The 25,707-nt window shown below is 49.4% G+C and overlaps 1 protein-coding gene across 2 annotated transcripts in view; it reads left to right on the forward strand.

Annotated features, from left to right (window-relative positions):
• The window catches only part of ABL1 (ABL proto-oncogene 1, non-receptor tyrosine kinase), a 65,759-nt gene that overhangs the window by 16,898 nt on the left and 23,154 nt on the right, over positions 1-25,707 (forward strand). The window contains exon 1 of one of the 2 annotated variants that reach the window (XM_048965747.1): positions 18,997-19,341. The exons of the other annotated variant lie outside the window; for it this stretch is intronic. Within the exon in view, the coding sequence (XP_048821704.1) occupies positions 19,257-19,341 (85 nt within the window). The 5' untranslated portion in view covers positions 18,997-19,256. Of the gene's footprint in view, positions 1-18,996; positions 19,342-25,707 lie in introns of those variants that run through there. 2 annotated transcript variants of the gene reach the window in all.

Here is a 25,707-nt window from a genome sequence, read left to right on the forward strand (position 1 = left end):
CTTGCCGTGGGTTGTCTTCCAGGGCGATGATCAGTCTGAGAACAGCTGTTTGTGTGAGGCGTAATTAAAGTTTAATTGGGGATGTCCATTAGGAGGTTGGTACACCGGGAGAAAATAAAAATGAAAACAAACACGAAGTTTTCAATAGGAGAATTTAAAGAAGAAGAAATGGCAGCTGGGTGTGAATGTGGGTGTGAGGCAGGAGCGGGAGGATGGCTGAGGATGGGCTCTGGAACCAAAGGGCATTAGGAGAGGTGGGCTTAGGGGGTTGGATCTCAGGTCTACAACAGCCTGAATTCCTCTAGGACAGGGAAGGAGAGGAGCTGAGGACCATCGGGATGTGAATTTGATGAGCCAGGAAGCAAAAGGGAGAGGTTTTGGGTTGAGGTGTAAGTGCAGATGGCAGGAGGCGTGCTGGGGTGAGGGCTCAGCGGTGCTGCGGAGCAGTGCTTGTAGGATGTGTGTTAGCACTTGTGCCCCCAACAAGTGTCACTGAGTGCTGGATTACAGCAAAATGCCTTTTCTCCAGAGTATCGTTGTTCATCTCTAAGTGTCAGCGCTGTGTTTGCAGCCTTTGCTTTTGTCATGTCAGAGTTTCATGGGGCTTTATGTCGACCGTGTTTGTGGTGGCTCAGGGGAGGTAAATTGCTCTTTGAGTAGTTGTGTTCTGCTTGGTGAGAGCAAAACAGCAAAGCCCCACAGATCAAGGCCCCCTCCAACCAGTCCAAAGGCGCTCCTGAGCTCTGTTTTTCCTGCTGGAACTGAAGGCTGGGGAATGCTCAGTGCCCCATTCCTTATCTTCCCTCTGGCTTTGCTGGAGCTGAGGCATTGAGAAGTGCAGTGCCCTGTCCTTGGCTGCACGGGAAGTCAGTCCGTGCTGGGGCCAACTGAGGCTGGCGGTCATAGAGTCATTAAGGATGGAAAGTCATTGTGGATTGCCTGCCATGTTTTACCCTTCAGATTCCAGCCGAAAGGAAAAGACTTCCTTAAACAAAATATGTAGGCAGGCTCTGTTTAAACAGCCCCTGGAGCTTCCTTTCTTTTGAATTGCATGCTGAAATATGTTTGAAAATTCTGCTGCTGAAAAGTGGCAAATTGCATGTAAGGGTTTCCTTGATTTTTCTATCGGGGGGGCATCAGTTTGTGCATTTGGGCTCATTAGCAGAGTTGCTTCAAATTCTGAATGGGGGGAAGTGCCTTTTGCCAAGAAGGTGGGCACGTCTGAAGGACAGGTTTGGTATCCATGGATGGCGCTTGGAGCAGAGCCCTGGGGGCTGCAGATGCATGGGGCAGTGTGCTGGCAATGAGTTTCCTCCCTGGGTGACCCCAGTGAGTCCTCAGACCTCTGCACGTCCCTCAGCCCAACTGGGAAACCTGAGGTGGCAGCAGAAGCCTTGCTGGGAGCAGGAGCCTGCAGCCACTGGGTTATTCTGGGGAATGGGGAAGCGAAGTCAGTCCTGAATTAACATCAGGGAGAGAGCGCAGGGATTGTTTGGGGGATTTATTTTCTCCTTAAATATCCCGAATTGTGTTAATGGGGCTGAGTTTGAATGGGTGCAGTGATTTGTGCCATTTCTACCCTACAGCAAAGTAAAGAAAAAAAAAAAAAGTACTTGCAGTTTTCCTTTTCGTCAGACTGCTTACAGAGCCTGTGGAAATGGAGTTAATCAATATTTCTATTAGACACACGCTCGGGCCCCGTGCCACAAGCACTCATTTTTAAACCCTTCAATCTTGTATCGTTTATGGAGATTGTATTGTCAGAAATAGTGCCGTAAATAATTTATTTTGCTGCCAGAGCTTTTCTAAAGGTCCCTGGGCACGACGCAAGATTTCCTCCAGGAGCTGTAAAGCTTCCAGCTCTGTTTGCTATGGCAAAGGGATTTTTTTTGAGAGAGAGAGACGAGGAGGCTGGTGGAAATGATTGGTTATTTCAGGAGTGGCTGGCAGCTGTTTCCTTCGCATTGCTATTGTAATCTAGAGCAGAGCAATTAGTAAGTGAAATTATTCCCATGTTCCATGGTCTGTGCGGAACAAGAGGAGGTTCCCAGCACACACAGCTGCCTGTAGCCTGGGATGTGATGGGGGGGACGTGCCCTGTGTATTGGCTTGGGGCAAATGTGTGCAGGGATCCTGCTTCTCTGTGAGCACTGCTGCAAGGGATGCACTGTGGGCATCCCCATAGGTGACGTCCTTTGAGGTCACTGCCACGTCCTTGGGAGGCACTGTGGGAACTGCCATAGGTGATGTCCTTCGGGGGCACTGATGGAGCTCCTCCCATCGTGGTGTGCAGCTTCTCAAAGGCTGGCATCTTTGCTGATTGAGGAGAGATCCCTATAGAGCTAAATAAACACCAGCTCTGGACTGGGAGGCAGGCAAGAAAGTCACTGTTTCCAATTGACTCCTCAAAGTTCCAGCAGCAGCCCTGACCCATACAGGTTGGCTGTGGCTGGCATCGATCTTACTAACTCCTTGAAACATCCCTCCCCTTCAGTTACACACAGAGAAATCAACAATGTCAAATACATGGAGACTATAAGCAACTGAAGAGAGAAACTGCAGCACCAGCTCTGTTGTTGCATTGCAGATGGCCATTTCCAGGTATGGGATGTAACCCACGGACCTGTGCTCCCTGAGGGGATGGGACTGCCCATGGCAGCTGGCCCTGAGGGGATGCTGGTGCCTCTGCTGACAGCTCCATGTGCTGACAGGCAGAGCCTGCTGAATAGATAAAGCATCAAAAGATGTTTTCTGTAGATATGTGTTCCAAAAGACGGCGTTTTTTTGTGCTTTGGGAAAATGTTAACTTTAAGAGTTGAAAAAAAAAGAACAAACACAGCAGATCGTTTTGGATGTCATACATTGCGTTGTGACTCATGCTGTACGTTAAAGCAGGAGGCTGTGACTCCTTGAAATAAGCTGCATCCTCCCTTTGCCCCTCCTGCACGCCTCTGGCTGCTGTTTCATAGGAAACACTGCCGTCAGACTTTGTTGTCAACGATTCTCCTGCTTCTAAGGAAAGGATCAGAAATCGAATGTATTTGTTTATGTGCTGAAAGAACAGCCCTCCCAGGAGCTGAAGTTTCCTCCTCAAAGAATGTTTGCCTTCACTGTGTTTTGTTGCACTCCGGCCATTCGTAGCACTGCCGCATGGTGACAGCCTTACCAAGTAAACCACTGCTGGCAGGAGGGCTTGGGCTCACTGCCTGCACTGTGCTCCACTCTGCACACCTCTGTGTAGGCAGGGAGTTGTTTCTAAGCACTGCCTTTCTGCCTTACAGCTGTAAATAGGTAGTTCTTTTGCCAGCTTGCTCTGAGTGTCACATCTTCAGCTCCCCTTAAATCACCGCCTGGAACGTCAGGTGCTGGTGGAACTGCTTTGTGAGTAACAAAAGGAGCCTGCTGACAGCTTCCTGCTGCTGGAGCCTTGCTCAGAGGGGCTGTCACCCGGGGGGACACCTACCCACAGGTTCTCAAGCTCCCACAGGCTGCTCCTGTACCGTTCCCTGCTCCCTGCGGAGATGCACAAAGGCACTCTGGGTGTCAGGGAGGCTTCCACCGATCCGGTTTTGGCAGCGAGCTCATGAGCTGACTGTTTTCCAAATGAAGAAAATTCATTTTAAGCAGGTTTCCTGTGGGCCACCTCTGTCCATCAGGCAGTTGCTCTGTACCAATGACTTGTGAAGGGCAGCAGCAGTAGCACCCCAGTTTCTCATGCAGGCACAGCAGCTGGGCTTGGGCCGTGCCTGCCTGCTGCCAGGCTCTCTGGCTCTCCATTCCCACTCCACATCTCCTTCCCTGCCCTCCCCAGCCATTCATGCAGCTCTCACTGGGACTTCAGGGCCTTCTGGTCACAGCCTGATTTCAGTCTCCCAGCACAGTGCAGAGCAGATATTCTCTGCATTCTCTATCTAAAGCTAAAGAACAAAAATGGATGAGAACTCTGTATCTCTGTGAACCGCTATGCTGGCCATTAGCTGGGTTTCAAACATGTTTTCTAATGGAGTACAGCAAGTACAATTACTCTATCAAAGACCGATTTCAGTCTGTGTTGTGGAGGTGCTGCAGTTTACTTTGTAGTTCTTCTTTTCCATTTGCCCACTGTGATCAAGGAAAGCTGATGCTAATGTTGGAATGAATTGCTCTGAGCTCACAAAAGCTGCATCTCGCAGTGCATCCATCACCTTGGAGAACCTGCATTTTGAGAAAAGGATGATCACTGCCACGTTTGTGGTGGGATTTATGTTGGCCATCAAAATAGTATGCATTCATCTTCAACATGGCTTCTGTTTATTGCAAGTTTAATCCTTTAATTCCTCTGTATTTTATCTTCCATTTTCACTCAACTCCAGTAAAATTCTCCCAGAATGTCAGAGCAGAAGAAACAAAAACGAGCAGCTCGCTCTTTTGTGTGCTCCTGCACAGCAACACGCAGGCTTTTGAAACATTTATGAACCCGTCTAGTATTGAGTTATTTTAGTGGATTTCGTGCTGCTGGTGCCAGGAGACCCTTTCTGGTAGATACAGTCCTGGAGCAAATCTGCAATCTCAAGAATTCGGGATCAATTTGCTGGTGTTCTGAAGTCTTGCGAGCTACAAACAGCGTGATAATTTGTGTTCTGTTCAATTCATTGCAGAGCTGCACAGCACATGATGAAGTCAAAACACTGCTGCTTTTTGTTTTTAGAATATGCAGCAGTGTCCCAGGGTTGTAGGAAGGACAGGAAGAATACCAAGTAAAGACAAGAGCTTCCTCTGGAATCATCCAGTTGAACAGGTTTGTTGGAGACACCAGATGCTGATGTAGCGCCTGCTCATGGAAGACTTAAAGTACAGATTTTACACTGGCTGCTCTTCTGAGCCCACATGGGGAAGGATAGCAGGATGCCATTTTTTTTGCTTTCTTCCTTTTTGCTGCATTTCCTGAGACACTGATGGGCCCGTTGTGCAGCGATGGGCAGTTCCCAGCTGGCCGTGGCAGGGAAGCTGTTTGCTGTGGCCGTGCTGCTGACGTCGCCTGGCACGAGCAGCTGCCAGGTGAGTGGATGTTGAGCTGCAGTTGTGGAGGGAGTGGAAATAATGTGGCCTGAAACATGTGTATGTAATTTGTTCAGATGATTCAAGCGAGAGCCATGGCAACTGAGATAAACAGAGGAAAAGATACTGGAAAACCGGCAGCAGCTTCGTTTTAATGGCACAACCCTTACTGCAGACAGCTCAGATGTTTACTATGAGAGCTCCATCCTCCTGCGTCTTCCTCCCACCGCCCCCATCGCTGTGCATGCACTGAGTCATGAGATCCGATGGCTTCTTGGGGTAAAGCACTGCAGGCCAAATTCCACAGCTTCTACTGGAGCAAAAAAGCCATTGACTGTCTTCTGATCCAGATTGCAGAATTCCTCTCCTTTTTTTCATGGAATCATGGCTTCAAAGGCACCTTAATAATCGCTCAGTTCCAACCACCTCTGGCAGACCAGGCTGCCCAGGGCCCCATCCAGCCTGGCCTTGGGCATCTCCAAGGGTGGGGCAGCCACAGCTTCTCTGGGCAGCAGTGCCAGGGCCTCACCGCCCTCTGATTCACCTTAGATAAAACAATAATAAAAGCACATCAGACTTGGGTTTCTTATGGCTCAAATGTGCTCTCTGCAAGCATCACAGGTTTTTGGCTAGGTGGGAAGGCTGAGCACGGGACAAACTTCTGCATAAGATAAAGCTGCTGGGCAAATCTCAAGGTCGTGTCTGAATAGAATAGAATGGAGAAGGCCACTGCCACGCTTCAGATGTGAAGGTAGAGATTGGTGCTGTATGGCTGTAAAACAACCAGCTGCACAGAGAGGTGGTGGAGTCCCCATCCCCAGAGGAGTTCTGGAACCATAGGGATGTGGCACCAGGGGACGTGTCAGTGGGGTGGGCTGGAGTTGGGCCTCTTTTCCATTGGAGTTGTGCAATGTGTGCAGTTGGGTGCACTCATCCCAAATCCCACCCCCGGGGGGATGTGGTGGTGACTCACCTCCGTGACTCATAATTCCTGACACTTTGCTAATCGCTGTCCTCTCTGCCTCCTTGCTTCCTGGGCTGCAAATCCACTCCAAAGGGAAGGAGCATGCTTGCAAGCAGTCACAAAGCTGGCTGCTTTCCTACAGCAATGCGTTCAGCCTGCTGCAGGGTTGCGTCTTTGTGGCCCCTTGCTTATCTTCTCTGTTGCTTTAGAAGTGAGCAACAAGACTGAGAAATTTAGAAAAAGGCTTCTCAATTCCGTTTTCCTGCAAATACCAATAAAAAATTAAATCCCAATAGTTACATGTAATCATATATATAAAATAAGAATAGTCGTACATAATCCACACAGAGTATTCTTACCCAAATGCATTTTTTTATGTTTGGTTCCGTATAAAACTCCCAATGCCCATACAGAGAATGCTAAGGATGTGCTGCATATGTTTTTATTTCTTTTGTATGACTGACAATAAGGATTAAAGCTTGTTTTGCAGATAATCCCCCAGTCATTGTTGTGACCTCTTGGTTCACAAACCAGTGAAGTCTTCCTCTGTTGCTTGCTGTAAGGAGTGAAGTACAAGCAGGTTTGTGCCAGACATTCATCTTACTTAACCTGGCTCGAGGAGGGTAAGAAGGCTGTGTAGGAAGGACACTTTCTGAAGTTTTGGTTAGTGGTGTCAGTGCTGCTGACAAAATGAGGCATTCTCACCTTTCTCTGATTTTTTTATTTCCCACTTCATTGTTCAGTTTTACATCTTCTTGTCACTCCCAGCTCTCTTGTCGCAGTGACATCTCACAGAGCAGACAGATGTGGGAAGCTGCAAGCAGAAAAAATGTTTCAGCTGCCTTTGCTATCAGACAGCAAAGCCAAGTCAGGAGCCCAGCATTTGTTTTGCTGTTGTTACCATCCTTGTGAGGAGCATAGATACAGTACAGTATTCTGATGATGGACTATACAGTATTAGATACAGATGCTAGAACAGTATAAGGTCTGTCTTGTGTGCAGCCATTGGAGGAGCAAGCGAAGCTGAGTGAAGGGATTCATAAGGAATAGGGAATTTAAGCTCTAGACATGGAAGAAATCTTCCCAGTCTCATGTTTTCACATGCACCTTTCCACTCAGTGACTGCTCAGCTCTTTGTGTAGTATCCATCCGTTGGCATGAGCACTCCCAGAACATTTTTCCTCTTTAACTTCCCAGATTTGCTGCAGGTAGAACCAGGGAACTGGGAACCGGTGTGGGGAAGCTGGGGCAGATGCTGTGTTTTCAGGGTGTTTAGAGAGGTTGCAGCCCGGGGGTGGAGATGGATACCCAGTGCACGAGGGGACAGCAAGGTGACACAGGCAGTGCTGAGCTGGCTGGGCTGCAGGAGAGGCGGGCTGGCCCTGCTGGGTGTGCAATCAGCAGGGAACTATTTTCCACTGGATCTCAGGGTGGAAACTCGAGCATTCCTAGAAGTATTGCCTAGGAATGACAGTAGTGGTGATGAATACATTTCCAATCAGAAAAGAAACTGAAGCTTGCTCCCTGCTTCACAGGGGTGATGGCTGTGCAGTGAGAACACCTGATTTATAGGGATCTTCAGTGGTCAGTTTGTGACTGGAAACGCTTGGAGCCTGTTTTGAAGCTGTGCAGAAGAGCATGCTTGCGTCATCCTGAAAATGCAGTGAGTCAGTGGGGTCCTGAGGGAGCTGTAACGGCTCAAACAGAAACTTGGAAGAGGAAATGGGGACGGATTTAAAGTTGCAGCATTGGAGATTGCTGCCTGGTTCAGGGATGTTTTGCGTGCATGGAAGGCGCTGGTGGTGAAGGGGTTCGTGGAGGGCTTTGCTGCTGTAAATACAAGTGAAGCTTTATAGCAGTGATCCACCCGGGGCAGGGTGTGGAGCTGGAGGAGGGCGTTCAGCTAGCTCTGCTTGCCATTATACTCAGAATTTTGGTATTCAGGGAATCTCCATGAATTCCTCATTTCTGTGCATGTTTTGGTACGTTAAGGAATAACTTATTGGGAGGGGCAGGAAGGAATGCAGGGGGCAGCCCCTGGCACAGCCACCACTGCCTGCCACTGCTCCCAGCAGTGTGTCCTCGTGTGGGGGATCCTGCAGTTAGGAGCTGTGCCCTGCAGCCATGCTGTGTGCCCGAGAGGAGCCCATCCTAGGAGGGAACCCCGCTGTGTGGGGGTTGTGGGGTGCAGGTGGTGGGAGCTCTCACTGCTCCTGGTGCCATCAGCACTGGAGGTTTTGCTGCTTGGGCCCCTCACTGCAAGAAGGACATCGACGCCCTGGAGCACTGAGAAGAGGAACAGAGGTGTGAAGGGTCTGGAGCACGAGTCTGATGGAAGTGAACTGGAATAGCTCAGCATGGAGAAGAGGCCCAGGGGAGACCTCACTGCTCCCTACAGTCTCTGGCAGGAGCTTGTGGTGAGGTGTGGTTGGCCTCTGCTCCTCAGTAACAGCAATGGGTGATGGGCTCACACTGTGCTGAGTGTTGGTTGTTAGGGAACGTTTCTTCTCCAAAAGAGCAGTGATGCACTGGCACAGGTTGCACAGGGAACGGTGGGGTCACAAATCCCATCCCTGGAGGTGTCCCAGAGCCGTGGGGATGTGGGATGTGGCACTGAGGGCTGTGTCAGTGGGCACAGTGGGGGGGGTTGGCGTTGGAGTTGGTGATCTTAGAGGTCATCTCCAACCTCAACGGTTCTGTGATTCTGTCCTTGAAATGTTTTCTGTTCTTCTTGCAGGTGAAATAACACAAATCTGTTGTGATGCTGTTGGTGGTTTGATTGGAAAACTTTGTGATGCTAACCGCTGTGGTATTTGGGGGCCTCCAAGCCACAGATGAGTTTATCTTTGTATTTCTGGAGGGGGGAAAATACCCACAAAGGGACAGAACAGGGAAGTTAGATAAGATTTGGGGCTTCATAAACTCTATTGGATCCCTAATATATGTTTTGGTTGGTTTTTTTTTTTGCTCACTTACAAAGCATCTTATTATACAATACAAAATGAGACCATTCTTCCTGGTTTGAGATGGTAGAAAATACAAAAAGCCTTGAAGAAATGCCCCCGATGGACCAGGCACACCACTTACAGCAGCTGTCCCTCGTTCTGCTCTGTGTAACTAAATGAAAACTCGTCCTGCTCTCAGTTCTTCCCCTGGCAATGTCTGGAAGGGGGCTCCTCAGCCAGCAGTCGCATCCCCTCCACCTGCTGCCTCTCCATGGAAATGCCCATTCCTCCAGTTTGCTTCCACTGGGTGGTGTTATTGATCAGTGCATTCCTCTGTGTCTGTGGGCTGTTCTGACACTTCATCATCAGGAATATACAAACGTTTTGTGATGTACACATGCCTCAGTGTGATGGCTTAGCTTGAGCTCTCTTGCTGTAGCTAACATTCAGACCATAAGAACTCCATCAGTTCATTGTGATTGAAGAACAGTCTGCTTCTCAGCAATGCTTATGCAAATTAATGACTCATATCTTCAGCGTTGAATTTAAATATCTATCACATTTTAGAGTTAGGCGAGTAATTGCATTACCATTTTGCAACTTGTGAAAGAGTTTTTGTTACTCCTAAGGCATATTTCAGGCCTGTGACCTCATTCCCATAAAGCAAAGCTATTTCGTTACATCATAGCTGGGCAATTTGACTTTTGATAGCTGGTATTTGCATTTATGTTGAATCTGTTAAATATTTGCTTAAAAAACGGCCAGGCACAAAACATGTTGGCGTGTAAATGCTTGAAAAAAATATTTAAAATGAAAAAGCTATTTTTTGGGTCTTTCTGCTGGCAGTTCTGTTGAAAACAAAAGAGCTGTAGTGTTCCCTTCCATCGTCACCATCTGCTTGGTTTCTAGAAAAAAAAAAAAACATTCATGTTTTTATTTTATTCTATTTTTTTTGTTTTGCCCTTGCAGCTGCAATATTTGATTGCAACCTGACTTCACTAGAGATACATTGGGAAATATTTCTGCACTAATTGGAGTTTATCAGACCCTCAGTGGGTGCCTGGATGGGCTGTGCTGCCGTGGGCAGGTTCCTCTGTGTGGCACCCTGCCCTCCTTGTGCCCTGGTACCAGCTCATGCTTCACTGTCTGACCAAGTGCTGGAGCAGCTCAGTACCCAGCATCTCCTGCCTTTCCTTTTGCTCCAATTAGAGCAGACTTGAGATCAGCTGGATGAGGGCTGTGCGAATCCTTTGGGGTGGGAGGGGATCAGCATGTGTTTGAAACAGCGCCAGGTGTCTGTTTGCAGACTTCATGTAAATGTTGAATGTTTGAGCTTTGCACCACGGAATCACAGGCTGGCTCTGGTTGGACCTGGAAGATCATCAGTTCCAGCCTCCTGCCATGAGCTGGTTGCCCCCGTGTTCTTGTTTGTTATCGCTAGCAATGGCCAACCATCTTTGAATCCTCCTGTATTCCACCACTAAAACCCCCATGCTGGAACAGGTTAAAACATGCTTTTATCACTGTTACAACTCCCAGCCACCCTTTACCCTTCCTCAAACCTTTTCTATCACCTCCTTCCTGCCAGCAAGCCGCGTGAAGAAGCATCTCTTGGGATCCAGTGCATCCGCCCGGCTGGCTCCAAGTGACGCAGCTGGGGAGGAGCCGCCTGCAGCCCTGTGCCATGGAGCTTCCTTGGGCCACAGCTCTGACTGCAGCCTTCCCTTAGCAGCCAGGCTCTGGAGCTGCAGGGTTAATTCGTAACACCTCTCTGCCACTAATTGATCGCATTCAAGAAAAAACACAAAGGGATAACAGCCCAAATGCTGTGGAACGGCTGGTTTTGTACAGTCAGCCTCAGATGGCGTTTGACCCTTAATACAGATGGTTTCACTTAATGGATTTTGTTCAAACAACCCCTGTTCCTGGAAGTGGTTTCAGGATGGGCTGCTCCTCAGTGCCGTTCATGTTTGCTTTTTCTTGTGATGCTACAAGAGGCTGGAGGAGGGCACCTCCAGAAAACACAGTTGCTGCTAATGGGCGCTGCTGGAAGCTTTAGTCTGTTCCAGTTATTGCATTGCAGGTTTGGTGACTCCTCGCAGGTTTCTCACTGAAGTGGTTTGGGGCGCATTGTGCTGCAGAGCTCGCTGAATTTCACTTGTTCTGCTCTGTTGGAGACCTGGGGGAGCCCCTGCACCTTGATGTGGAGCAGCTGGGTGTGCGATCCAAGCTCCTCCTGTTTCCCCAGGGAGGAGCTCCTGGGTGTTCTGACATGGGAAACCTTTCTCTTTCTCCTGGATGCCAATGAAGCATTCCTTTGTGAGTTTGGGGAAGCCTGTCTGGGGGCTGGGCCCTGCTGTGTGGTGGGTGGTTTGTCCTGAAGGCAAGTGGCACCAGGATCTTTGACACTTAGAGAAAGTGGAGGCACAAGCAGGGTGTTAGCTTTGCCTGCAGTTACAGGGAAATCTGTGGGAATACAGTTGTGGTGTGTCTGCTCCATGAGTGTGTGTTTAAGCTGAATGGATAATTTCCCCTTAATTTTTTTTCCTAAAACATTTTTCATCTTAAAAGCCAGATCAAGTGTGAGGGTTTGACACCGAGCAAAAGTGCACCAAGCTATTATCAGCTCATTGCAAAACGATAACCTGCTAATCCTCCCAGCAGCGTGGTGACATCCTTTATCCAGAGCTCCAGGTGTAATTACAAGATGAGAGCTCACATAATCTGGAGGGCTTTTCCTCTCTGTGTTTCTGGATCTGATAACTGCAGCACTGCACAGCTGAGCGTTCCCTGTCAGTACGCTGTCTCATACACACGCTATGGGCGACGCGTTGCCTTCGTCCCCTCTCCACACCAGAGCTGCTGCAGATATCTCGTCTGTTTCTTTCCCCAAACCTCCTCCTGCTTTGAGATGAAGTTTAAGAGAGGCTCTGCTGACACCCTAACTAACACGCACATCGCCAGCGGATTAGGGAACACTGCAGCTCTTTCACCCTCTGCAAATCCCCGGGCTGTGTTCCAGAAGCAGGACTCGCACAGGCTGAGCTGATCTGAGTAGGGAAGAATTGGGGGCTTGTGGCCCACCAGAGCCCAGCTGGCCTGCTTCTCTCATTCCCACCTCTGGTTGGCTCAGCCATAGCTTCCCTGCTCCCGGAATCATGGAGTCATAAAAGACCTCTCAGATCCCCAAGTCCAACCCCAGTCAGTGCCACATCCCCACAGCTCTGGGACACATCTGGGGATGGTGACCCCAGCGCTTCTGGGCAGCTGTGCCACTGCAGCACCGCTCCTTCTGAGATGAAAATTTACCTGATATCCAAACTGAACCTCCTTTGGCATGGAGCAGGTTGGAAGCTTGCAGGACGGCAACCTCCTGTTCGGTTGGATTTGTGCACTTTTATTTTCTACCTTTTCTTACCTACCACTTTTACTTTCTGCACCGGCAGAAAGTATCTACAGTCTTTCTTCATGACAGCAGCTGTAAACCTCAGCCCACATGTGATGTATCTGTTCTGTGAATGGTTCTGATGAGAGGCAGACAGGTAGGGGAAGGAGGGAGTGAACAGAAAGGAATTTTGGCTGGCTCAAAACGTGTGGATAAGACAGAACTTGGGGCTATGGCTGATCAGGAGCACAGATCTCATTTTTTATGCTCATTTGTTATTTTTTCATTGCTGTCTCACATAACTCCTGTACCTGAAAAAGGAGAAAATGGGGAGGCATTCTAGAATCTCATGCCATTTTCTAACTCAATGTAAATACAACAAGTATTCCATCCTACACATATGGAGGAAACTCATTCAGAAAGGATTTAAATTAAACACTTGTGCTCTGATGAAGCCCAGTTTGGGTTTTTGCTTTGTTTTCATGGTGCAGCCTGGAGGGACTGTTACCTCTCTTCAAAAGAAGAAAACCCAAAAAAACCCCTCACATTAAAATGCTTCTTTGAATGTTGTCTTTTAATGTCTGGGAATGAACAGCAGCGTTTCAAACAGCTGTGAAGATTCAGCAGCAGACCTCGTGCTGCACCGCACCCCATTACACACAGCAGTGCCTGAAAATGGATGCTTCTCTTCCTGCCCTTGGAGCCGGAGGTGTGTACATGTCTGCGTTTGCTTTTCTCCATGGTGAGATAGCTCAGTTCTGGCTGGAGCCTGAGCCTGTTGGCCCCCACGTTCACCAGAGAACAGAACGCTCCTGCCTCTACGTCACGGCCCCAGCACGGCTCTTCCAACTCCTTATGTTGTGTCCTGACAGTGCAGTGCTGGGGTGGCTGGGGGTCTGTGGGCACTGCTAATTAACTGGAAGCTTTTCCTTCTTGGTAGTGTATATTTAATTTCGTACACTGGGAATAATTAGTGCGGTGGAGCGCCGGGCATTTCACCTACAAACCTGAGGAAGGTCGAGGGTAGCTGAAAGTGGATAAGCACTAACTGAAGTCATTGTAGATGGGGCTGGTTTTTCTGTTGCTTTCTTTTTTTAAGCTCTTCAATTTTCTCCAAAAAATATATCCTCCTGTGAATGAATTGGCTGAAACTCGAATGCCTGATTGGAAGGCACTGTCTTACTAAAACACCACTGACTGTACTTAATAGCAGTTATACAAATGATTAACAGTACTCTCAGGAAGCACGTGTTGTGATCCCATGAAGGCTTTTATCAGTGGACGTTGAGGCTTTTCAGAAGCTGTTATCTCTGTACGGTGACAGGCGCTTTGTTCCCATGTGTGTTACATGAGATTTTGTCCATTTTCTTCATTTTTGCTGAATGCTGCCAGCAGCAGAGCAGGGCAGGGAGCCCAGGGCTTCTCGCAGGTTCTGCAGTCCTGCCCTGAAATGGGGCTGAGAAGCAAGCCCTGCTCAGAGCCAGCTTGTTGCTCGCTGCTGTGGGACCTCGTTACACATCGACGTTCAGGGCAGTGGAGTTGGATTGATGCTGGGACTGATGGTACCCCCTGCATGAGCTGTGCCCCGAGCTCCATGCAGCACGATGGCATGGTTGGTGCTGTGAGAGGAGAGGTGCTTCATCGGCTCCAGTGGCGGCCATTCAGTCCTGTCCCTCCCTACCCACACCTCTGGTTCTATGAAAAGGTCCCTGATGTTGGCCAGACCTAATGTGTTCAGTGCAGGCTGCTTCATGCTGCTTGAATGGAAGGTTTGGAGCCACAACAACACACGTGTCCGTGATGCTGCTCACTGCCCCAAGACAGCACGGGGGAATATTGCCTCCTCCCCACCCTCCTGGGCCTGCCGAGCCTAAAGCAGCGCAGTGCTCAGAGAACTTGTTTTCATTTCTTCCTCTCCCCTTCCACCCCCTCCTCATGTGTAACTTGATCTCCAAGGCCTGGTCTTCTGCCTTGGCAGATTTTTCAGCTCTTGAGTGGAAGGAATTAACTGCTTAGGTGCTGTCAGAGCAGAGCAGAGCAGGCTGTGCTGGTCCTCCTGGCCACTCAGGGCAACATGCTGGGGTTGCACAAGGTACCCGTGAAGTCAGCAACTTTGAACACCTCTGTTTAACATCTGCTTTTATCTTTTTGTTTGCATTTCCATGTATTTTTTCATTAAATAAATTAAATTAAAAAAAAAAAAGGAAATGCTCCCACTCAAATTCTGAGTCAGGATTTGGCAAAGAAACTTTGCAAAAAATTTGTTTTCTGATATTTTGCAAGTATGCATCTTTTCTGGCCCTGTGCTGGCTTTAAGCCCTTTGCTCTGGGCTGGCAGAAGATGCTGCATGCGGTCATGCTGCTAAGCTGCTGTCTTCTGCCCACCATAGCAGCTCTCCCTGCCTGCTCCCTCTGCCACCCCGACCAGGTGATGAAAGTTGAGCAGTCACAACTGGGTGCTTTGTGTTGTCTGGTGTCCTTCAGGTAAGCCCCTGTTTTTTCAGCTCTGAGAGCTGCAAGGTACCTTCTTCTCTTTCATTGCCTGCAGATGTTTTAAAAAGCTTTTAGTGGAAGAGACCAAAAACTTTCAGTGGTTTATAAAGAGCCCCTTTGGACTTGGTTTAATCTCACAGGCTTCAAATGCCAAGGACACAGGCAGCTTTCTGGGGAGCTCACAGCTCTTCCTGCACGGTCTCCCAAAGTCAGCCACTCTGGAGGAATTCAGCAGTACCCTCTGCCTTGTTGCTACCTTAAAAAGGAGGATTCTGCCCTGCTGCTTGCAAGGAATTTCAAATAGCTGCACGTCTCTGTAATCCCACCACTTCTCAGCGAGTCCTCGGTCCTGAAGATTGCAAATAACAAACATCTGTTAAATCAAGGAGCAAAACCAACAAATGCACATGCTGTATTGCAAAACCTTTGTTGTCTCCTTGGTGCATGCAGTGTGCTCCTTGCAACCTGCTGGGTTTGTTTCTTCCCAGGTGCCAGAGGCAGTGATGTCTCACTGTATGGGCAGAGAGCTCTGGGCTCTTGGTTCTCAGCTGGCTGAGTGAATGAGGAGGGAGGAGTCTTTGCATTCAGGTGTTGACCTGAATGACCTTTGTTTGATAGGGTTGTGATGGAGGGCTGCTAGGGGGGTAGGAGAGGGAATACCTGCTCTAAAGAGGTCATAGTGAGAGGGTTTTGGTTTTAATGTGTTATTTTAACTAGCAGTGATATATGCTCTTGTAAATGTGCCAGCTGAGCTTTGAGAAGAGCTTTAAATGGAGGTAGAGTAATGGCCTCCGTAAGCATTCCAAACAGGGACTGAAGAAGGAAAGGCAGAGATGTCAGCACAAAAAGCAGGAGAACAGCAGTGGCATTTGTGCAGAGCACTGCTGGGGGGAGTTAGACCACTGAAGGCACAAAGGTTCATGGCACAGAGCAGAAAGCAGCCTCAGCCTGTCCTTATGTGTGCACTGCTGCTGGCAGGGCCTGAGTGATTCCTCCTGATCCCCAAAAAAGCATCAGCCAGAGATCTTTCAGCATCCTGGTCGCTCCTCCTTATGCGTGTGAGCAAACATGGGGAGTCTCAGTGAGCTCATGCAGTCACTCCACGTGCAGCCACTGGCAGGGGCTGTTCTCACCCTCACCTGTGATGTGGCAGGTATTGCTCACAAAGCATGGGCGTCACTGCCTGTCTGTGCAGTGCTGCCACTGGTGAGGAAGCAGCGGCTGTCTGGGTGCCTTGGAAGAAGTGATGTTGTCCCTTGGATTCCAGAGTATCTAAGGGTAGATGGAGAAGTGTAGCGGTGGGGGATCTGAGAACCCAAAGGGAAAGCAAGATCTGTCAGACAAAATGGAGCACCCTTGGGAATACTGGCAATATTGCATTTGCTGTCAGAAAAAAGCCCAGCTTAGGTACAGCTGGGTCTGTAGCACACGCTGTGTCATTCGTATATTTCAACATAGGTTTCTTTGATCATTTCCATATACTCATAGATTTATAATCAGGTAATGGCGTTAGAATGTGTCATGTGGCTGTGGGATTTCATCAGAATGGAGTGACCCATGAGTGCTCAAAATTACAAATAGCCTTTGTACTGGATAAGAATAATGCATCTTACAAATGAGGGGAATCAGTTAGTTGTTGCTCTGTGCATCCACAGACAGCAGAGTGCTTTACAGCCTACGTTCAGTTCCTTTACACCTGTGGGGAAATTCTCAGCTGCAGTTACAGAAGAGCTAGATAAGGCACAGGTAATCCATAATGGTAAGGAATATTGCTCTTTTCCTGGTAGTCTCCTTTGCCCACTGTTTTGGGCTTCAATTCAAGTGACTTCGAGTTGAATGCACCTATGAGAAAATCCCCAGCAGTTGTGCCTTCCAACTGCATCATCTTTCTGTGCTTCAGAAGAGTGTTTTAAAATGAAGGTTTGGTTTTAAATGGGTGACGAGCACTCAAGCTGTTTTTAATGGTATCACAAGAAAATTGGCTCCAGCTGTTAGTGGGGTGGGACCAGGCCAAAACTCACTTTCTGCTTATGGAGCCCAGTCCTTTCACTGCTGCTGTCATGCATGTGGATGTGATCGCTCGCTTGGAGAAAGCTGTCCTCAAATGTTGCACAGCTTTAAGAACACGATGAATAAAATAGTCTCTTAGAAGAAGCTCAGACATTAAAGCAGTTGGCTAAAGAGGCTTACGCTCATGTACGAGCATAAACAATAAGGGCTGATGGTGTACTGGGTTGCATTAGCAAGAACATAGCCAGCAGGTCAAAAAGAGTGATTATTTCCCTCTTTGGAGCTGGCAAAGCCACATCTGCAGGGCTGTGTTCTGTGCCTTCCTTGTACCAGGAGATGTCAAAGCAGTGCAGGTCGGGGCTGCCAGGCTGCCTGGGGACAGGTGATGCTTGGGGCTGAACTGCCTGTGCAGAAGGGAAAGGGGAAGGGAAGGGAAGGGAAGGGAAGGGAAGGGAAGGGAAGGGAAGGGAAAAGGATGGGAAGGGATGGGAAGGGATGGGAAAGGGAAGGCATCACGCTCTGTATGGCAAAGCAAAACTGTTCTGCCATTCTGTAGCAGAGAGACCGAGTTGAAGATTGCATTAGTCACTCCATAGTCCAAAAGTCTGCACGCTTTTCATGACAGATTTTACTCTAAGATGCGTATACAGCAAACATAAGAGGGATTAATAGATGTCAGCCCTAAGAGTAGCAGTGTTTGTGTGACACTGCCAACGTGGCTTTTATTTGTGTATCGCCAGCTAATTTCATGGCATGCAGTAAGTGCAGAGAGTGCTGCTCTGAAGCATTTACGGTCTGGCTTGCCATGACTCAAATGAGGAAGCACAGAGGGATGAAGGTTGTAGCAGAGGGACCACACAAGCTTGTCTGTGTGGAACAATAAAGGAAATTAATTTTAGGGTTTATCTACAGAGGAAATTATCCCAGGATAGCTCTTTGTGCTCAGCTCTCTGAGTGGAGGCATTGCTCCAATAGCGAGGTTCTTCTGCAAGTGGGTTAATTTAATTTGAAACGAGGCATTCTTCTTCTAGAATACCAGCCCCAGGAGTTCACCAGGAGAGTAATCTGCCTCCATTCTGCCGGTGCTGCTGTAGGAACCCTCATTGTGTTGGCTGGGTGCTGCTGCCTCCGTACTTCCAGGGGAATTTTATGGGAATTCCACACTCCTACAGCTGGGGCTGAACTCAAGGCAGGAGGGGGATGCTCGTCACATGCAGACATTGCGTGCATGATGCCGGGTCTGCTCTTCAAATGTTGCTTCACCCTGGTTCCCTGAGCACGATGTGGGCCTCAGCACAGGATGGCCAGCTCAGCTTTTAGCTGCTCTTTTATTTCTCCCAGTTCTGCACTGTCTTTTTGTCTCAGTGCCTTCTGAAGCAGGGTGGGCAGGGAGCAAGTGAGGGGGTGTCAGTTTCCTTTGAGCCTCTTTTGCTTCCATGGGATGGAAACCCTCCTCTAGGAGTGGAGAGAGGAAGAGAAGGCCTGAGGATGGCATCGTGGTCCCCAGTGTACACGCAGCCAGGTGGAGCGCCAGCTGCACCTTGACTCTTCCCATGGTTGCCTGAATTCCAGGAAGCTGAGATTCTCTCTTCCCTGCTTTGTCAGATGGGAATGTCTATATTATCTTTGAGAAGAAGGAGGAAAGCACTTCAAAGGCCGTGCTGGCCTTACCATAAATACTTCTCTGCTAGAAGTGGTGTGGCTGCTTTATTTAAACAAGTGCTGTTACTGCAGTTCTGCATGGGCTGAGGACTGACCACTTCTTTCTAAGCTGTTTGCCAAGCAAACACCCCGTGGATCAGAAGACTGAAGCAGTGTCATCTGCAGAGTGATGGGAGTTGGCTGTCTCAATGGCAGGGTCCTCAGGTGCTGGAAAGCAGAGGAGCAGGAGGCAGCCTGTAACCTCGCGTGGGCCTTCCTTGGCCTTTCTGCTCCGGGGGCACCTCGTGCTCTGAGCACACAAGCTTTGAGAAGTGAATGGGGATCTTGTAGCAACAAAAAACCCCGCAGCTGTGTGCACAACCAGTCCGGTCTCCTTTATCAACAGCTAGCTACCTGGAATACGTGCCGATATGGAACATCCAGATGCCGAATGTGCGTGCCTCCCCAGCCGGCAGCAGCAGGGTTAAGGAGCGAGGGCGTAGCTTTGCTGCCTGCCGTCAGGAGGCCGGCGCGGAGCTGAGGCGCGGAGGCTGAAGGGGGCCCTTTGTTGGCAGCGCTCAGCACCCAGCGCCGTGCCCTCCTGCCGCAGCGGGATGGCTGCAGTCCTGTCCGGGCCGGGGCGCAGCCGGGCCCCATGGGCTCTGCGCCTCTCGGGTTTGCCCTTTTAAGTGGTGCGGGGAGCATTTCTACCGGGTAACTTTGAGCGAGAGGAGCTGAAAGGAAGAAAGGAGACCGTACAGCTGAGGCCAAACTCTAACAAATGAAAATGTTGGAGATTTGCTTGAAATTGGTGGGCTGCAAGTCGAAGAAGGGGCTCTCTTCTTCCTCCAGCTGCTACTTGGAAGGTGAGCGGGATGGGAGGCCCCTTTGGGGACATGGGGAGGCCCTTTTGGGGATGTGGGGAAGCCCTTCGGGGGTACGGGGACGCTTTCTGGGGATACGGGGAGGCTTTTTGGGGAGCTGGGAGCCCTCTGCCATCCCAGGAGCCGCGGGGTTGTGTGTGCATGACTTTGGGACCAGGTGATTTTCATTAAGCGCAGCATACAAAGGGAGCCTGGCTCTACCATTTATGGTTGTGAAATGTCAAGTGATCCCATGGCCGATCCAACAAACAAAGCCGTCTCCGTGGGCCTGGGCTTTGGTTGTGCCCGGAGAAGGATCTCACTTCCCTTGGAGTGAAGGGAATAAAGTTACTCTGGGCAATGGAGGAGAATCTAGATGAAAATCAACTTGCTGAATACAGCAAAGTACTTTCCATGTGCATTACTCGCAGGCTGTTGGTTCGTTTTGGCTGTCCCTCTCTGCTGGCATTTCCCAGGCGGCCATACAGCTGAATTTACGTGGGTGATCGCTTTGAAAAAGTGAATTTGAATCACCCCTGTGACTGTAGGAATTGAAACGTGAATTAACACTCGTGGTGGGCTGGAGCTGGGTGCCTGGGGCTGGAGGCGATGTGCAGGGGAGCCCAGCCTGGTCCCATTGGGCACAGCACCACCCGGGAGCTGCGTCCCCTCCGCCGTGGCCTTGCTCTGTGCAATGCCAGGGCTTTGGCCGGGCCCCAGGAGGCCACAGCCCGCTGTGCTGTGTTGGGCCCATGCATTCCTCGGCTTCTTTTGTGTCGCTGGATGGAACTTTGGTAAAAATAAGCTGCGTGCCAGGAGTACTTTGCTAACTCATCAAATCAGAGGGAAGAAATGCAGCCACCTGACCGCGCGCAGCCTATCGCCGGCGGCTCTTGCTCAACTCTCGAATATTCAGCGGAGAAATGTTCCTCAAATTCATAGTTCAGGAATCTGAAAAACTACAAATGGCTGCTCACGGCACACCGAGCCGAAGGGATCTCATAGCAGGAGGCTGTGCTCGTGGGATGCGTGCAGTGGCTCTGAATAACTTGGCGGTTGTCAAGGGGCTTTTTTCGCTCGGTTCTCTTATCTATTTCAATCCGTTTTAAAAGTTTCACAAACGTGGTGATGGGTGGATGTGTGAACGGTGTTGATCGTTCCAAATGGTTCGGCGAGCTTTTAGGTGCTCCAGACCTCTGTTTGTGGCATTTTGGTGCTTTGGTGCTGTGGTCCCCTGGGCCCGGCTGGAGCTGATGTTACAGGGTGTTACCCAGGCTGTTTGTACGAGGTTTCTCTGTTGCATGTGCTACAGCCACTCCCCCTCCCCACTTTGCAATGCAGTTGCATAATAGGATTAGATCGCAGTTTGGTTTGCTCCATGCAGGCAGTATCGAGTTAACAACACAATCAGGCCCAGTAAATACTGTGGTATTTTCACCTTCAGCTTCTCTGAGACCGGGGCTGTGTATATGTATATTTTTATGAAGGGATGGGAAATGAGCCTTGGAAAACTTTAAAATATACTTGTGTCAAAGCAGCTCAGCCTCTTCTCTCAGCACAGCACGGGGCAGAGCTGCAGCCAGCACCCAAGGGTGTGTTAAAGCTCCACAACTGAGATCTTAATGTGCTTTCCCTGCTGCTGTGGCAGCTGTTAGGACACAGATAGAGCAGGACCCACTGTGATGCTCTGATGGTGGACTTCTTGGAAAGCAAAGCAGGAGGTGAAGGGAAAACAAAGGAGTGCTTTCTGTTATTTCTACAGCTGAAGGGGCCCCACACAGCTTTTGTATTCAGGTTGTGGTGAGGTTGAGAGCCCTGCGGAGAGGGCTGAGCAGAAGAGCAGTAGGAGCTTGTGCCAGTGCCCAATGTGAGGGCACAAGTGAAAGCCATCTGCCTGCCGTAGGCTTTAGATAGCAGGTTCTTACAGGTGGGGCTCATTTGGGTGGAAACCACTAAAGCTTGCAGGGCAGTCTGGCAGATCCTCAGGAGGGGGATAGGCTTGTGCTGAGGCTATCAGACACATCTTGGGAGCTGTGTGACATGGCTGGGCTGTTCCCTGCCTGTCTTACTGGAGCTTCTGGAAGGATTATGGAGATTATAGTGATATTGCTGGAGGATTACTCTGCTCTTGTCTTTGCTGTATGGGAAGCTGCTGTAGGCATGAGAGGAAAGCTGGGTTGCTTTAGTAGACGAGGAAACTGCAGAGAGAACTGCTTAGAGGTTGAATGGACCGTTGGTTATATGGCAAACCATTTGCAGCTGGGAGGATAGGAAGAATGTTACCTAATTCAATCTCTTCTTTTGTTTTTTGTGCTTCATAAAAAAGCAACGTGACAGTGTGTGTGATGGCTAGCACCTGGCTCAGAGGATCAAGTTTGTGGAATTAGTAAAGGAACTTCTTGAAGGTGTTGTTTTGAGATTGGGGTCTGCAGAAGACGCTCCGAACACTGTGAGGCTGCTCCAAGTCCCACTGTGTAGATGCACCAACCCGTGTGTTGGCCAAGCAATCTGAAAGGTTTCTGTCTGCGGTGGTTCTCAGAGCTTCGTGTTCTCTGTTAACCTGCAGGAAGGAGGATGCTTTGTGACATCCCCTCAGTGCTGTGGCAGGAGGAATAATTCGGTGTAGGGCTGGCACAGCTGCCCATGGGCCCTGGGGTCGCTGTCCCTGGAGGTGTGTCAGACCCATGGGGATGGGAACTGAGGGATGTGTCAGTGGGCACGTGGCTTGGGCCTGGGGTGGTGACAGGGCTTTTCCAACCTCAGTGTCTCTGTGTGCCGTGGCAGGGTGTGGGCAGACCGCCCTGCATGCTGTGTGTTGGCATTTGGCTGAACTGAGACCTCGGAGATTGTTTTAACGTGATCAAAAATACGTTTGAACTGGTTGTGTGATTACTGAGCTTCCATGCTCGTGTTTTAAGCTGGCCGTTTTTTTGCTCTCAGTTTTATCCCCCCTAGTAAATATTGTTTTTAGATGTGAGATATCTGAACTTCTGTCATCTGCTTCCTCCTTTTTGCCTGTGCCAAACTGAATAATTCCACCCTCACTTCACACCAAGAAAGGGTAAAGAGTAGAAGGGACGAGGCACAGCAAGTACTGCTGCCAATCTGATCTGGAAAGCAGAACGTGTCCATGTCCCAAATAGGGGCTGGAATAGTCTCGCTGCCTTTTTGGGTTTGCTCTACCACTGAAAAGCAGAAACCTTGTTTAAAACCTGTCAGCATCCTCTCTGAAGCTGAAAACTGGTGTAGAGGCACTACTCAAGCCCTTTGTTTTCAAACCGAAGCATTTTCTGCCCTGCCAGCTGTCAGATTGCCCATATATCATTTTTTTTTCTTAATTCAGTGTGTTTTGTTACAGTCAGAGCAGAGGAGCTCGGGGAGGAGAAGCCCATAGCCATGGCCTCCTGGGGAAGAGCCTTCTGTCTGTGTTCTCCTTATGTTTTCTGCTCCTCACCTCTTGGCCTCACATCTGCCATCTCTCAGTAGAGTTTTTGCTTTTAAATAAGTGTTCTGGCTCTGTAGTGGCCTGCTAGTTGTGTGCTTGCTGCAGTGGTTCTTGCCTGTCCCATCCTTGTTAAAAAAACCTGGCTGATGATGCTTGTTACTGTTTCCCATGGATTGTGGTGAGAAAAGTATTACGATTTCATACAGCTAGAGCTGTCTTCAGACCTAAAACCGATCATCGCAGACCCACGCTCATCTTCCTTTCTCAGTCCTGAGCTGCTAAAGAAGATGGGGCACTACAGCTCCAAACCTCTGCAGTTCTTGTTCAGTGCTGCCCCTCCCCAGGCTCTGAAATGGGCAAACCTCACCACTTCTGCTCTGTAAAGAAACCAAACCAAAAGCTTCACTTCTGAAGTTTTCAGAAATACAGAGGTGTCATTTATGATTCAGTTGGATCTAGCCACTCTTTCCCCTTCTTCTCTCAGATATTTTAATCTAAGATTAGGCAGCAGTTTAGTAGCAGACTTAAAAATAAACTCTGAATTTCTGCTAGATCCACTATTCCTCTCTGTGCATCCACAACTGCGATCATCTCTCTGGTGGAAGATGGTATTTACTGTGTTGTTAAAGGGTTACAAATGGAAAATACCCAATGAATGAGCTGTAGTGGAACCTGCAGGCTCATAGAAGAGTGAACTCTCCAAAAAGAAATTAACAATGGATGGAAGATAATGGAGTGATCTTTCAGTGGGAGTGGGAGAAGCCATGCCATTGAGGGTACTTAGCATTTCTTAAGGCAAAGCACTGCGTTTGTAGGCCCTATTTGTGTGTGGGCAATGAAGCAGGAACCAGATGCTGTCTGTGGATGCTGGTCCTTTCTCCTGGAAGATAATATTGTTCCATCAGGGATAGGGAATCTGTCAGTGACCAGATCAGTGGGACAGAGAGGCTGGGAGCTTTGGGAGTGCATTAAATCTGCAGTGATTCTGCCCCATATCCTAATTTCTTTTAGGGGAAAAGGAAGGAAGGAGGAAGGTAAGGAGAGGAAAAGCTTTAGACAGCATGTGCTTTGACTCCAAAGAGATTACTGAGTGTATTCTGTTCTCCCTTGCTTTGGAAACCTTGTGGAAAAAATGCGAGCACAGTTTGTAAGAGCACAGGATGTTTGTTTTGCAGGGAGACAGGAGGTCTCCTCCTTCCCCCCAGGACTGCCCCGCAGTCAGCTGTGGTGGAGCTGCTTGTCATGCTGTGCTTCTGCCTCTTTTCCAACCCTTCACTTACATTTTTAAGGGAATTTGCTTGTGTTGGTCTGGACCAGCACTGTTCACATCACAGAACTTCTTACACAGTCCCTAGCAGTGATTCATGGCTTCGCATAAACAGTAATTAGCAGGGGATGGCTATGCTTATGAAATCTTTTGGTGTACAAACATAAATATCTCCTGGTGCAGACTTAATTTAGGGGGGAAAAAAAAAAAAGGCATCCATATGGCTGATGCCTCAGAATAAAAGCTCCGCTCTCTCATTTCCTAGTCTGCTATTGGAGAGTTGTGTTTAGCTGTTGCAAGTGCGGAGCTGAATTACACTGCTGCCCTGGGACTCCTCCCAGGCATCCAGGTGCCACCTGAGCACGGTGCGATGGAATCAAGCTGTGGTTTTGCAGAGATGCAGCAGCAAGCTTTGTGGCTGCCTGGAGGAATCTCAGCTGGGTGATCACCAATGGAGCTCACCAATGGAGCTGGACTTGCCTCCTGCCGCATCACTGAGTGAGGACACTGCCCTGTGGCACAGCAGCTGGGCTGACTCAACAGAGACATCTGGTCTATTGAGGGGCTCAGTGGTGCTGTGAAGCTGTGGATAAGACCAGTGTAGGTGGTGAAGAAGCTATAGTGTGTTGGAAAAGACTCTCGTCATAAAATCACAGAACTGTTTGAGTCAGAAGGGACCCTTAAAGGCCATCGTGTCCCACTCCCCGCAATGGACGGGGACAGCATGGCTCCAGAGGTGCTCAGAGCCATCCCCTGACCTCGGGTGCCTGCGGGGCTGGGGCACCACCAGCTCTCTGAGCAGCGATATGAATGAGCTGCACTGTCTGCTGCTCTGAAGCGTGCTCATGTCTGGGCAGATTTACCAGGGGTATCGCAAAGAGAGGTGAATGCTGCCGACAGCTGGCTGCACAGGGAACCCAGACAGACCTGTCCTCTCCGGTTCTCTTGCATCTTAGATTTGTGTCCTGAATCTGCTAATAGCCTCCTCTAGGGGCCCAGACCTTTAGCAGCGCGTGTTGTCACAGTCCATCAAGCTTCTCCCCCCTCATCCCTCTCCTGGCCGCGCATGGGCCTGGCTGTGCTGGAGGGGAGCCCGCCTTGGATTTCCGGCCTTCCTGTTGAATCAGACCCCACGGGGCAGGCGTTTTCCTTCCTTGCCGAGGTTACGGTCAGCCCACAAGGCGCAGGGCCTGCTGTGTGCTGTGTTGGGCAGCATTGCTGCTCACAGCCGTCTGCCAGCTACGTTTGTGTGGTGAAGTGCTGATAGCTTCGTTTTCTGAAAGGGGATCTCCTGCCTCTGACAGCCCCATCCCCAAAGCATGGCTGTGCGTTGTGTGGTTACCCCTGGGCTGACACACTGGCACAATGTGCAGCCAACCTCCTGGTGACATCCCAGCAGCCTTCCCCAGGCTTTGGAGGGAAGGACTGGCAGGAAGCAGTGGAGCCGAATTCTCCAACCTACTTGGATATGCCTAATATTGACTGATTATTACACACCTAATGTGCCTCACTGTGCACGTTTGAAGCTCAGTTTTTGGGAATCGGTTTTTTCTCAAGGCCTGTAAGATTCCTGCAGAGTGCATGGTGCAGCATACGCTCTCGCTGTGTGCTTCTCTTGAGAGCGGCAGGTGGCAGAGAGGTAACAGAAATGGCCCAG

This window comes from Lagopus muta, chromosome 19, assembly GCF_023343835.1.
Source record: "Lagopus muta isolate bLagMut1 chromosome 19, bLagMut1 primary, whole genome shotgun sequence".
In the NCBI taxonomy this organism is placed as follows: Eukaryota; Metazoa; Chordata; class Aves; order Galliformes; family Phasianidae; genus Lagopus; species Lagopus muta.